The 14964-nt window shown below is 37.5% G+C and overlaps 1 protein-coding gene across 17 annotated transcripts in view; it reads left to right on the forward strand.

Annotated features, from left to right (window-relative positions):
* The first annotated feature begins 3801 nt into the window (after positions 1-3801).
* mycbp2 (MYC binding protein 2) overlaps positions 3802-14964 on the forward strand; it is a 67911-nt gene continuing 56748 nt past the window's right edge. For all 17 annotated transcript variants that reach the window (XM_016669093.1, XM_016669094.1, XM_016669099.1 and 14 more), the window contains exons 1-2: positions 3802-4495; positions 7374-7449. In XM_016669093.1, coding sequence (XP_016524579.1) covers positions 4218-4495; positions 7374-7449 — 354 coding nt within the window. In that variant the 5' untranslated portion in view covers positions 3802-4217. The remainder of the gene's footprint in view (positions 4496-7373; positions 7450-14964) is intronic.

A 14964-nucleotide genomic window follows, 5' to 3' on the forward strand; every position in this document is an offset into this window, starting at 1 on the left:
GTTGTTAATTTTGGACAATTATCGGTGTCCAGTTGTGAAAGAAAAACTCCACACTTTTTATTCTAAGCGCTTTTGGATTTTAGGCTTTATAAAATCCAAAGATCAACTTGTAGGCTCTCACATGTGTTTTTACTCTGCATTGCATATCAAAGCCATCCCCAAACATTAGTAACATTGATTACTTTGTCACTATAGATCCTGAGTTGCTCAGGACCTGTAGTGACGACAACACTTATAGCAAAACTCAGAATGAAAGCTAAATAAATGTTAATCCAACTCACTGGTAACAGATTTTTCTCTCAAAAACTCACAGGTACTCCGAAAATTAAAGTTTTTAATTGTTTAAATTCCAAACTTGTAATTTAAATAGCTATTTGTTTAAATTAATCATAGTAGCTAATTAAAAACATGTGAAACACATATCTTTATTTTAATTGGAGTCAAGCAAGAGATGGCCCTTTTAATGTCAAAATATATATAATCATTCAAGATATGTGCTAAAGAAACACATTTGAACATTATATTAAATGCTATAAAACGAAAATAATAAATATTTGTGAAATCACAATGTCTGACAATGTATTTTTAATATGTGTTTTTTCGCCACAGAATGAGTCAAACATTTTTAGCAAACCACTTCTACACAAAACTTTTCATCTCTAGCAAGCCATTTCCACTGGTCCAGGTTCCCTCCAAATGGGTCACTGAACACGCCACACTGCCCTCTACTGGCGAATATATCTAGCTCAAGTTAAATACTTGAAGATCCAAGTATGCGTCCAGGTTTCTGAGTATAAATAAACACAGACCCTGCCATAGGAAGACTTTTGCAATATTCATTCAAATGTTCAGAGGTTTCTGTTACTGAAATGTATTGTGTATTTTCTGAGACTTACAGGAAACAATCTTCCTTTTTCTGGAATTTCTTTTTAAATCCAGAAAACGATGTGAAGCTTAAACAAAATATCACAATGTGATGCTTATAACTTGGAGCGTTTGTTGTCTCCTGGCTGGTCAGACTTTCGAAGCTCCTCCAGAGAATTTCTTTTAAAGATAACTTTTTTTTATTGTAGTTTCTACAGCTCTGTATTAAATCTAACATTTTTGTAACTAAGGCATATGTACTTTAGAAGAGTCTTATTTTTACAGGAACAAATCTTGAGTGGTTTTCACTGGCTGATGCAGCATTGTTCTAAAGTGTATTTTATCCTGACAGCTCGACATTCACACCTATTGGTCTGATCAGAAGTTTACATCTACCCAGTATGGATATGAATATCATGTAAACTGTGGTCTTTAATGATGAATTTGAACCATTCATTAATTCAGACTTGGGCTCCAAAATCTTCTTTTTTTTTTTTTTTTTTTTTGTATGAAGCATTAAAAGATTAAAAGACATGTTGGTGCGCTTCGAATCATTGTTTTGCAGCCCTATCAATTTTCATACTAATGTTAGCCTAAATGTGATATAGAAATGTCATGAAATGAGTCTTAGAAGCTCGAAATAAGTTTTAAAGTGTGTGTTTGACATGTTCCTAATGCATATAGAAGTGATGGTGAACATAACTGATGTACGTTTAAAAATAGTAAAAGGTGGCCAGTTTGTAATAATTAAAAAAATGTCTTTCGTTGACAGATTGTTTATTTGGGCAGTTGATTGAGGGCTCTTGAACTACGATGCATTTTGAAATGTGAGAACAAATAATGATAACAGCAGACTGCAAAACTGAGATAAGTGTGTACAACAAGTAGCGCGCTGTGGGTTTTCCATCCGACCCGTTTTGTAAATCTGTCTGTAAATCCTTTGTCATATTTGCCATATTCTTCTGTGCTGTCTAGTCTGTGGCATTATCTTGGCCTAGATAATCTTCTTCCTCCTCCTTGATGGAACAAGAGAGAGAGAGATGATACAAGCAGGGGTTGGATCAATGGACTCCTCATGTGGATGTGTGTTCAGATTGCACAAACAGAAGCAAATCGTTCCTTCTATTTAAGGATTAACCGGAAATTACTCTTCAGGGATTCTGTTTGTCACATGTTTCTAAGATTAAAAACTCAAGAAGACTGTTCCTTCATTTCTTAATCATCAGTGCTACACGCTGCTGCTGTCGCCGATCGCCACCAAATGCTTTCTGGGTTGCTATGAAAAGAGACAATATAGATGGACTTCTCCCCTTGTCATTGGGCCGATGCAATGCCTCGCAGCCAATAAAAGAACACAAGCGGCCGCATGCATCTCCGTCCCTCTCCCTGCCTCAGCAAAAGTGAATGTATGCTAAGTTATAAGCCTTCAGTGCAACCTCCTCCCCACGCCCCAAAACAAAAAAACAGACAGCAGCAGGAGATATCCCTCTGAGAACAGAAAGGTCCGGGAGGATTTATTTCCTGCTAAACACATCTTTGCACATCGCTAAACATTGAAAGTTACATTGTGATGATGTCTGCTTGGTGTACCTGCTGTTCATGTCTACCTCTGCACCACACTGGGTTTTGACCTTTGCTGACATTTTGACTGATGTTGTCGAACACAGTTTCCCTCCTTGTGCATCCTTCTGTTGCAAGAGAAAGTCTGACTATAATCTCTGTTCTGTATTTTGAAGAATTCCAGCAATGCCATATATTTTTTTATATATATTTAGACAGAAATGAATACATGTTCAGTGGTTAAAAAAAAAATCAGTGGGGTGATTTTATCAGGATAATTATAAAATCAAAGGGTGGCTCCAGCTCTTATGCAATGAAGGTGTTTTTATGTTTCGTGTCTGAGATCAAAGTCTCACTGTTTCACACTTCTCCCCAGGGAAAGGTGAACTCTACGAGCACATAATGTTGATCTTGTTGATCAATAAATGCATTTTAAAGGGTGTGCTATATAAAACCCAAAACAGTTTCAGCATAATCCAACCTTGTTTTTAAAGGTCACACGGATAAGAAACCTTGATAAATCTATCTGGCGATGCAAATTTATATGACCCCTTGCTTTTTCATATGCTGTCTGTCTCCCAAATAGGATAACTTCAGACATCTGGGCTAAAGAGGAACAGGACTGGGCCGTTCCTTTGTGGTCCAAAGTCCTCTTTTTGGAGGAAAGCACATTTTGCATTTTATTTGGAAGAAAAGGTCCCAACGTATGGAGGAAGAGGGAAGAAACACAGACTCCAAGTTGCTCAAAGTCCGGGGTGAAGTCAGTTGGCGATGCTGGAGGAATTCAGCCACAGTTTATGTTAAAGTGAGACTTCTTGTTCGTGCACAAGCTTTAGCATTTTAATGTTATTTTCTAGGCTGCTGGACCATTTAGAGGTCAACTGACCATGCAGGAAAAAGGATTGACGGGAAGTACTGTGTGATATACACATTCCCTATTGAATGTATTGGTTTCAAATGCTTTTGTGTAAGTGTGTGTTTCTTCTGAGTTGGGTTTTTTGTAACGCTTTTAGGCTTTTTTAGTAATGTTTTTTTTATTTGTTAAAATGCCAGAATTTATGCATAATTTTTATGTCTGATTACGCTTTTTAAAAAAATGAAATGTGAAATTTAAAATATTTAAATATGAAATCTGATGTCAGAAGAACAGCTTTATAATATTCTACTTTTCTGGGAAACCGAATTTTGGTTTTAAGCATCATCAAAGTGAGTTGCACAATTTGAACACAATGGCAAAAAGTTTACTTTTCAATTGTGATATAATTTACAGGCCCCTTTAAAAAAAAAAAAAAAAAAATATTTACACAGCGGTTATTTGTTAGGCAAATCAGCTCAGTTTTGTCATATGAAAATATCCCAGCATGCTATCGACGCAGGACTGAGTCTGGGAGGGGCGGGATGATGGAGCTAAGATGGCAGCACTGCTGAGGGTGCTGCCTCTTCGGGGTCAAGAAATATTCAAGGAACGAATGAAACCGAAACACAACAGTTTTATTCATCACGACTTTCGTTTCTTCTATTCTGCTACATTTGCTTCTCGTGGCTTGAGGAGGTCTGCCTTCGGGAGGAGAACGACGTGTTGACACTGCGCATCGGAACCCCGTAGCAGCGCCGTCAGAAAGGCTCCTACTCTGCGTCTGAGAATAACCGAGAACAGTGGATGCTAATTGCGGCTCTTTTGCAGCTCGGAGCGGACATATGATGTGACATGTGGCGGGTTTGACGTTGAGAGGATTGCATCTTATGGCTGGATATTACCTGACTGTGTGATATATGCATTGTTCTGCTAAACGATGATGTGTGCTGCTGCGGCAGCGGCCGCCGCCGGTGGAGGGGGAATTTTGCCCTCTTTATCGCCGTCCATGGGGCTGGGTGTCAGGGTAATTTCTGGAGTGGGAGCCGATCTCACCACCATCGGTTCGGGAATGGGTTCTTGCCCGACTTTCGGAGCCCAGTCGGATTGTCGGACTCGGTACCAGCTTTTACTCTCTGGACGAGCCCTTGCGGAAAGATACAGACGGATTTATACCACCGCCATCAATGATAAAGAGCAGGGGATAAATCAGGGAAGGTAAGTGGTCAACAGAAAATGATACATGGAGCTGCTCTGTCAGTTGAAGGGCTAACAGGGCTAACGGCTGAAAGCTAACCTTAACCCTTTCGTCGCGGTGCTAAGTCGAATATTTTAAATAAAATACTATATTAGTCTCACTTGTATTAATGTTCCGTATTTAATATTAAAACAAGCATGCTGTGTATTCAAATATCTGCTTGCGGAGTCATCTTATTTGGTAAATTTGTGTGACTTCCTTAGCTTAGGGGTACAACCCCAGCTAACATTACGTTGCTTCACCTTTCTGTGGGTGCTTTTTATTCCGGGCGTTCCGGACAATGTGACTTTAATTAAGCGGTGATTCAAAACTGAATAAATTACTAAATACAAGGTTTAGGTCCTAATGCATATGGAATTTGAGCAGTTTTCACTCACACTAGCTAGCTAGCTAGCTGTCATTACAGCATATTGCCAGTTTGTTTTGGACAGAGGGTGACACCCTGCTGCACGTAAACAAACTCATCCCTAATCTTTGGCGTTTTTCTTTCATTAAGCATGTTCTAAATCTTTCCAGTTTTGCTTGACAACATGCGTTGGTCAATTTAGTCGTTTAGTGTTGCCGTGTACATGCTTTTAGGCCCAACAGCGTCACTGTTAGCCAGCTAACAAACGTTTGGCATCAGCCCCTTTCTATGTTATCTAAACATGTCAGTTCTACAGAAAAGAGGGTGATAATAACGATAAACATGGATATAACACTATGAATATATACACACATTACATCTAAACAAACCCAAATGGCAATTTGAGACAAGTTCAGATGAAGACGTGTTGGCAGCAAAATGAACTCATCTGGTTTTCTGTCATAATACACTAACGTCATTCTAGTCAGGTTGTTTAGTTTGACAGGATCAGATGATTGCTCAGAAACCAAATAATTACTTTCTAATTTTGGACCATAAAGTCTGATAAATAAAAAAAAATTGCCAGAAATGATTGTTGAATTGATATTTATTTATTAGAATTAATTGATATGCTCATAAGATGGTGCAAGAACATCTATAAATGAACATCCTGTCTAGTGTTATTTATATTAGTGGGTGTCTGATATTACTTCAGTATTGGTTTTAATGGAAGGCCAGAGAGAGATTTTGAATGGATGATGTCAGTTGTTCAGAGCGCAGTTATTCAAAATTGTAACTCACTCATTACAATTTTGGCTTGTAATTGAAGCCAAAATTATGTTTTTGTTTTAACATGTGGCATAATGCAGATTTTTCCCTCATCTTCATGTTCTTGTATCTGTATGTACAAACCCTTTCAATAAATTGGAGTATTATTGAAAAACCCATTACAGTAACTCCATCATCAAGTGAATACAGGTGTTTGATTAGTCAAACATCTGTATTTTTTTTTTATCATGATGATTTTCTGCTTCAAACTAATGAAAACATGACATTTATTTTATTATGCTCCTTGAAATATGTAGAATGTTTGTTACTTTTATAACAATATAAAATGTTGTTTAATGTGGATTTTTATTTTAATCCTGATATCTAGACGTACGACTAAGTCATACCTTTTAAGGACTTTATATATTTAGTGCTTTTCTAGTGATTCTGATCACTGAAAGCGCTTTACATTCACCCGATCGCAACTTGCAGTGCCCAGGGGCACATCGGCACGCCACAGCGGGAAGCTAGAAATTAAACCAACAACCTTAAAATTTCAAAACGACTACTCTACCCACAGAACCACAATCGGCTGAACAATGATGAGTAAAGATTTTCTGCTAAATTTACTGGCAAATGTATTTCAAAGCCACTAGACTGTTCTGTTTGTAGTCAGTGGGGAGGCATAGCATCTTTCTTTTTAGCCAGCTGACCAGCAGCTATGCAGGAAGAGGTGGGAGATGTCGTTAAAAGACCCATCAACTGCAAGACCATTATTATGATAAAGTGTGGCGGTTTTGGAGTCATTTGTTTGTAAAACCTCGTCATATCTTCTGCTAAAGTTATACTTTGACCACAAGGGTTGCTGCTAAAAACCAAAACACTTAAACTCCTTAAGTTCTACTGCAGCAACTACCATTGATATAATAGTCATGAAGGATATATTTTATGACAAAGACCTGACCAGTTTGAAGAATAGTTTTTAGGAGAACATTCTTAAAACAACCTAATTTCTCTTCCAATCTCCAATAAAACCTACAAAAGGTCTGTTAAACTTATAAAAAGAACTGAAAAAGGACTTTTCAGACATGGACATTCAGACAGCTCAAGAAGTCAAAGCACCCCCCCCCCCAGAACCTGCGCTGCTTGAGCGTGCTTGAAAATGCAGTTGAGACAGAAAAGCAGTAGTCGCACTAAAGAGTACTCTCGTGTTTAAAAAAAATAAAAAAAAATAAATCCTTTTAACAGCGCTAAAGCTCCACAGTGCAAATAGAAAGGCTTAAATGTGCAACACAGCAGATGTTGTTCTCCCACTGCACTGTCCTTTTCTGCCCCCTGTTAAGTGTGGTCTCGGACTCCTTTTCTAGAGTGATGCTGTACATGCCATCAGGTTTAATTTGTCTCATTTTGCCTGCAACTTTTGCGCCGGTGCTAATGCAGAGAACTCAGAACTGAAATAATCTTTCAACCCCGAGAGAAAAAAAAATTGGAGTGCTTTTCGTCCAAATGAGCCTTTTAAGTGCCGTGAAAATCCAAAAGACACAAGTACTGCAAGGGAGAGCATGCATTAGCACTCGCATTCGGATTCTATGAATCTCCCGCTCCTTTGTGGTTCGAGTACTAAATGTCTTTTTTTTTGGTTAAAATGTTTTAGAAATTTTAAACAAATGCACATAGAAAAGGTTATGCTTTACATTATCCGCCTTGTTTCTGTGAACTTCCAGGGGGAAGAAGGCCTTGAGTAAGAAGAAACTGAAAAGGCGACAAAAAGTCAAGTCAAAAGTCAAATCAAGAACAAAGGTAAGAGATGCCAAGGTGTTCTCTTTTGCTTTTTTTTTAAAAAAATACTACTCTTGATTTAGAAAATCAATTTTTTTTAAGTTTTATCTCTGCTTTCTGGGATTCTTTTGCTCAAAGCGCCACTGTTTTTGTCAATTGTAGTTGTTAAGCCTCCTAGGTAGTTGGAGATGACATAATCTACAGATATCACACAATGTTTCTTGATGATACCTACGATAAATCCTCTCGGCTGAAGTGTCTGAACTGATGCTGTGATTAAAGACGAGGTCAGGTAGATCTGCGGATCTGTGCTGTTTTTTGTTTTTTTTGTTTTGTTTTGTTTTGTCTTTTTTGTCAGGATAATAATTTTTTGTTGGTTTTGAGTTCAGTCAGCTGCAGTTTAGCCCCTCCAAACATGAAGTTGGGGAGGTTGAATGTGGAGCACTCGGGGAGTGGCTCCGACTTGTGCATGATGGGCTGTTGCCAAGCGACCTAATGTGTTCCACATCTCCACAGCAACAGTTTCCTGCCTCCATCTCCTTCATCCGAAGGAGGATGCAGGTCTGGATAAAAAGGATGCTGTTGTGTTGTTTTGATCCCAAAGTACTTCAAGCTCATAAGGAGATGAATTATACTGAAGGTTATATTTATTCCTTTCCACTGTTTCTTTAAGAGAGTAAGGTCTCCAAGGAGATGTGGAAAATATGTCATGCCTCCGTTCTGCAAAAAAAAGAATCTGTCTGAAATGTTTCTAGTTTTCTTCAAGTAAAAATCCTCCTTTTTAAATTATTTCTTCTTAAAATTAAGTGACAACCTCTACACGCAGAGAAGTGAGCCTGGATATCAGGGAGGCATAAGAACTGTGGGTTGCTGTTACATGGACACTGGGCAGTCATGTCGTATTTGTACTTGTCACGCTCACTCTTGCTCTGTCATGCCTCTGACGCTGGAGTAGTCAGACAGTAGAGTGGTTTGAATTCTCCTCAGCTCCTCTTCTGCTGCTGCATTGAAACATGAAAGTAGGGCAAAGAACAAAACGGAAAAAAAAACAAAAACACGCACGCTTGTCATTTCTATGAAGAGCATTATGCAACATCTTGTTTGTAGGCAGATGTGTGATTTGTTTTCGTTAAAATCGTATCGCAATTGTGTATAATTGCGATAGTAATATGTATGATATGGTACACTAAGCAATTTCCTCATCATGCATTTCTTACTTGAAGTCATTATCGCCAGAAAAAGTGTCTTGGAAATGTAATAATAGAAATGTTTTGTATCCCTTTTCTGGTGGCTTCCTCCTTGTATACATTTCCTGTAAGTCCAAGCTTTTATGCTAAGTGATCATTGATATTGAGCTTTAAAAACGTTTGAGCTTTTTCCTAGAACTTATTACTAGGAATGTCCTGATGAGAATTTCTTTCTTAGATGCAGATCAGAGTAATTATGATACTAAGGAAATAAAATGAATGCCATTTACGTACCCGGTGGCTATAGATTTATTTATTTATTTTTTTTGCGTCTGGAATTTCACCAGGACAGCTACAAAATACTCCTCCTTCATGGCATTAAATAATTTAGTGTGCTACTATATATTAGCATAACTTTATCATTTGTATCTCTACATATGGTTGCGGTTTACAAACTCATGCAACTCTTCAGCTGATTATGTTATCATGCAGAGCAGTTTGCTAAGATGCCATGCTAACATTGGCATGTTTGCTTTGCTTTTCTGTGTCTCATTGATAATTCACATATATGCAGCATAAATCAATGCGGCACCAAGTCATTGCGTATGGACAAAACGTACAAAAAAAAAGTTTCTCCTGCGTTGTAAGCTTTGCACTTTTGATTTGAACATTGTACGATTTAAATGACTGGTGTTTCAGCTGCTCTCTGTTCTGCTTTAGTACTGTTAGACAGCTTGCCTGAATATGTCTGAGCACAGGTCAGAGCAGGTGACATCACACAGACAAACAAGGAACTGCAGAAGGCTGTAGACTTTGACTTTTCTGTAGAGAGTAAAACGTTCTTAGAAGCCTAGTTGTTGCCATATTATAAAAAGACAAAAAAAAAAGTCTTGATTTAGGCCAGGTTTGAGTTTATCACAACACTATGGGGGGATATGATTGTTTTTAAAAGTGGTTTGATTGCAAACAGGATAAACTCCTAATGTCTGCAAGCATGGGACAGTGTGGTTGGGATTGTTTTAGTGTTTCAACTATTTCAGCCTCCACTGTTGCAGTAAATGTAACTGCCGGTGTGCTGAAGTAAACGATTTGCTAACGAATGTATTATATCTTAAGAGCTGCATCTGTGTTTGTGATTGTCTAACAGCGTGTGGTGGTAGCTCCACTGATGAATTTTTAAATGCTTTATATCATCGTTTTTAATCGTTGTCAGTAAATACAGCAAAGCATCGTGATGACATTTAGAGACCTTATCTCCGGTTCCTAATCAGGACTCTGCTCCGATACTTGAGATTCTTATGTGGTTTATTCCTATAAAGCCATAATTAGTGTGTTAGTGGCATGGATACGATGTCTCTCTAGTCGTGTGCACAGATATTTTAGCTGTGTTGATGTGATCTTCATTTGATGTCAAAGATTACAGTAATAATTTCTTTTCTAACTTGTGGCTCTTAATATTTAAAGAGATTCAGCTTTCAGCAAGTTAGACATAGAGTAGAACCTTGGAAAGAAGAAGCAATCTCCTTTTCCGCGCTGTAGGCAGAAAGGTCTTTCCTTGAAATGGTTCAGCAAGCTTAGAAGCGATATTGAACATTCTGAAAATGACTTTATAATTTTTTTTTTTTTTGGTAAGAGTGAAGCTAGTAAGTGTAACACTACTTGAGAAGTACAGACTTTTTTATTTTATTTTTTTATTATTTTATTAAGAGCTCAAAGGTTAAAAACTGGCATGGTTTATGTTAACATCATAAATTGCTTTTTATTAGGATTTTCTCAATGAATTGTATTGTAATAGTGATGTAAAGATGCATTGAGCATGAGAGGAGAGACGATACGCGATGTTGAATTAAAAAGAACATAAGATTTTAACTATTTCGGAGGAAACCAAGAAGGACTTAGGCTTTCACAAACACAGCGAAGGTTTTACAAGTGCGATATTGATCTAGTCGTAGTTGTCATTTCAGCATTGGCGAGTCCAGTATTGCATTTGCAAAGGTGTGGAAGGATGCCGTCAGAAAACAAACACGGCCACACCTCATGTATGTTGTTAGTGGCTGAGATATTAAGCGTGTTGGACAATGTGTAATGGCAAAGACAGAAATGAGTCAGAAAAATGCGAATTAATCATAATTGATATTGGGGCTTTATGTTATTAGTAAGCCATTCAACGTGCGGTGGCGTCAGTGCAATAACGATATGATTTGCGCTAAATAAGTCATGTTTGTTGCAAGTATGAATACTTTGTGTTTCTGCAGAAACACTTTACTCTCTCTAGCATTTTGATGTTACATTTCCAATCACATCGCTACCGTAAAATGCCTGAATGCGTCGTACTTAAATAATCATCTGATATTGTGATTGCATTGATGACGCAACTATGAAGAATTTGCAGTATGCTGCTTTTCATTAAGCCCATATTTCTGTTTTTGAAATGTTTTTTTTTTTTTATTGTCATAATGTAATATTTTAATCTTAATGGTCATGTTTTTGGCATGAACCGATACGGCAACTACAGATTTGATTTCACATGTTTACTCATGAAATAGCCTGTTATATAATTTGATTTCAGCTTACCATGTTGGCTTGCATCCCCTCGGTTTTAATTTTCTATTAGTTTAAGATTCTTCCTCGACAAAGTGTGCCGTTGGATGTCTGGCGGTGGCTTTGTAAAACTTTTAAGTGCTTACTTCAGATCATCAGTGTGGAGCACACAGAAACCCTCTGAGCAGCTTGCTGGAGTCATGCGTTGTACTTTATCTAAGCGAGAAGAAACCCATGAGTGTGCCGGTTGGATTTGCATATTGCATAATGGGATCGTCATCTTCTTGTGTGCTTTCAGATAGAATGGATTGGCTGTTTGTTGGCATATTTGATAACAGTTAATCGTTCTCGCTAACGAGTGCTGCTCCTGTGAACTTTATAAACTGGCAGATCTGCCCAACAGCATGGCGCTTCGGCATCTAACGCTTTAAAAACACTCCTTTTGCAGGTGGAAAATAATTAAACAATTCAGCTTTATTTTCTCTGCTGCATAAGTTTGACAGGATTTAGTTTGCTGGCTCTGAATGTCTCCACGCTTTAATTCTGTTACATGAACGCTGTATGGCCTGAGTCACAAAGGTTACGCTACTACCTTGGCAAAAGATCAGCTGACGGCACTGTTTGGGGAGTGTGGAGCCAGCGTTCTTCTCCTCGCAGGTTTTAGTTGATAATAAATGACCCTTTCCTCCCCTGAATAGATGACCTCACCTCCTGCCATCAGGATGCCAGAAGCACAGCAGTGCGAGAGATCCTGGGTGGATCGATGCAGTTCTTTAGAGCTGGTCTCAGGACTGTGGTTAAAATACTTCTCTCGGTGGGACTGGGAAAGCAGTCAGCAATTAGTTAAATTGTTTATCGAGTTTCTCAGTCGACTGCAGTTTGTCTGATCATAACGATTATAGAAAACCTTTAATTTGAATAGTTATTTTAATCCAAATTTCCCCAGCTGGGCTGCCCTCCTCATTTATATTGAGTAAAATCAATTAAAGAAAAAAAAAAAACTGTAAAAACTCAGTAATGGAGGAGAGTGGTTACGTTGAGCTGCTTGATGTCCATTTCAGAAAATATTTGCTGAATCATCAACTCCTGTCATCTATATGAAATATATATACTATTTAAATATGTTAAGTGTTTTTTGGGAAATAAGGAAAATTCAAAGCAATTCATCTCTGTGTTGGAATTTGGGTCAACTCTTCTTTGAAGATTTGTTTTCATTTGGCCACACCTTATGGGTTTTGAAGCACGAACGACCCGTTTAATCTGTTTAAAGACCCGACTTTGACTAGACCACTCCAGAACCGCTTGGGTTTTTGGCTGAAACCAGACTTTCTGGTTCAGTCAATTGTTACAACTTGTCCAGGTCCTGAACCGGCAAAGAAGTTCAACATTGTCACACTAATACCACTATGTTTTTTTTTTTGTTTTTTTTTTTGTGTCCTCTTCCCCATCTGCTTCCTTTTGCTTTTCAGATGTAATTTTGTTGCTTGACTCTCTCGCCTTTTAAAAATTCCACAACAAAGTTTTGGATCATTATGATGCCTTTGTGCCAAATGTGAAGCATCACTTTCCGTTCTTTTTTGGTGTGCAGAAGTTTTGACCTCAAGGTCCCATGGATGCCATTTTTTCCCCATGTCCTCCTTATTGTTAAATCGTCACCTCTGACCTTGACTGAGACAGTTGAGGCCTGTGGTGCTTCCAGTGTTGCAACCATCTGGACTGATGGCGTCCTGGAGTAATTTTGGTAGGAAGGATGAGCTCTTCAGTCTTATTTTGTGTATAGTGGCTCTCACTGTTTGTTAGAAAGAATTTGTTGATGCTTTTCAAGACTGATGGATCTCAATGACTTTTTCATGAATTATTTCAGTTGTTTTTTTGTGAAGATCTTTTGGCATACTTCATGTTGCCAGACAGGTTCTATTTTTTATTTCTTTATTCAACGAGGCAATAATCAGCACTGAATATTGCTAATAATATATTAAATATTTTTCTGAGTACTGTGTATATAAATTAAGGGTCAGTTTTCAGGCAACGCCTAGATATTGTGTAGCCTTCAACAATGGAGTGTAAAATGGCAGAAGGCAGCTTTCGAATTGTTTGCATTAGTTGCTCTTTGGTCAAAATTGACTTTAAGGAAATGCATTAGATAAGCTAACTGATTTTTTTTTTTTTTTTCAGCATTAAAGCAAACTTGATAAATCAGTTAAACTCGGTAACCTATTCCACCATTTCTTTACATTTTCCTGTATCCAGTCTAAATTTTACACCACCTATTAATTTCTTCTGTAGCTGATTTCCAAAGCTTTTATTTTTCTCATTATAAAAAAATAAGTTATAGTATTGGCCAAATGTTTATTTCTGCAACACTGTTCACTGGTAGTAAGAAGCTACTGCTGACGACACACTCGTTAACAGGCAAAATGATCTAACATGTTTCATTTTGTTAAACTATGGAACTATATTCCCTCCTGTCCCTTTAGCCTTTTCTGAGATGACACCGCTGTTGCCAAACAAAAAGACTGCGGCCACACGCTGCGGTGACTCACACCCAATCTGTTCCTCAATGAACAATATATGTCACAATGCCAAATTCTGTAGCTATCATACTTTACTGTTGGCAAAAGAGCATAAAAAAATAAGCTGTTCACTGATTTCATTGGACCTGTGTGATCCTTTCTGATAGTAAGACATCTATGTTCCGGGCCATCAGCAAATTATTGGCACCCTTAGCAAATATTTACACAAAGCCTTAAATTAGCCTTTTATTAACCTTTTTTTTTTTTTTTTTTTAAAGCTCACCCTCATTACTGTTTACGGTGGCGAGACAAATGTGGGTCCTCACTCAACTTTGCTTGTTACACTTAGAGTTGTTTAACTTTAATTGGTACAGTTGATTGGTTGTGAGATATTTAAATGGCAAATTTGATAATATTTTTCCCTTCTTTAATCAGTTATATCAGTTATGATAGATTCTTACCAAATGAATAAATTTATTCCAGTTATAGCGTGGATTTTTCTCAAATGTGCATTTTTGTGAGGTTATATTGCTTGCTGATTTAAAAAAAACAACAACAATTTACTAGATGTGCAAATTTTTGTGTAGAGTGCCATATTACTGAAACTCGTTCTACATTAAGAATCATTTTGCTTTTTATGGCTCTGGCTTATTAATTCTCTCTTGGATATGAATGTTACGTTCATGGCCCTATAACATTAAATACTTCAACCACAGACCACTGGAGGATATTTCCGATTGCTTACAACATGGTGGTTAGGTTTGCTAGAAATAAAAACTCTGCTAACTAAAGGAATCCTAGTTTAACATGCAGAGTATCTGGTAATGTCTGTTCAGCTGATGCTGACAGACCTTGCACATTATGTTCATATAGATTTTCATGTCTGTTCTGAGCAGACAATTACATAGTGATGGCTATGTGTAAATAATTTGAAGCCCGTTTGGTCGACGTACGTTTTAGACACACAGATGTTTTGTAGTCAGAAATCATATATAAGGTTTGCCTTAGATGTAGGATTTCTTACATGTCTGTTTTCTAGATGCAAGTTGAAAAATATGTTTGTGCATAAGACTGACACGACATGACATCTGTTATGAACATGAAGGAGTCTTTATGAATCTCTGACTGTTGTCATAAAGTGTCATTTGGTAAATAATTACACTTTTAATGCAAAGCTGTTCTAAAAATTGCATTGAAAGTTCAAAGTGTCAGATTTGGATAAAGTGTCATTATTTTGTAAATGCTGCAAAGTTGGCACTTTTAATGGACTTTTGATGCAACTTTTAGAGCAACTT

This window comes from Poecilia formosa, unplaced genomic scaffold (assembly GCF_000485575.1).
Source record: "Poecilia formosa unplaced genomic scaffold, Poecilia_formosa-5.1.2 Scaffold19, whole genome shotgun sequence".
NCBI lineage: Eukaryota > Metazoa > Chordata > Actinopteri > Cyprinodontiformes > Poeciliidae > Poecilia > Poecilia formosa.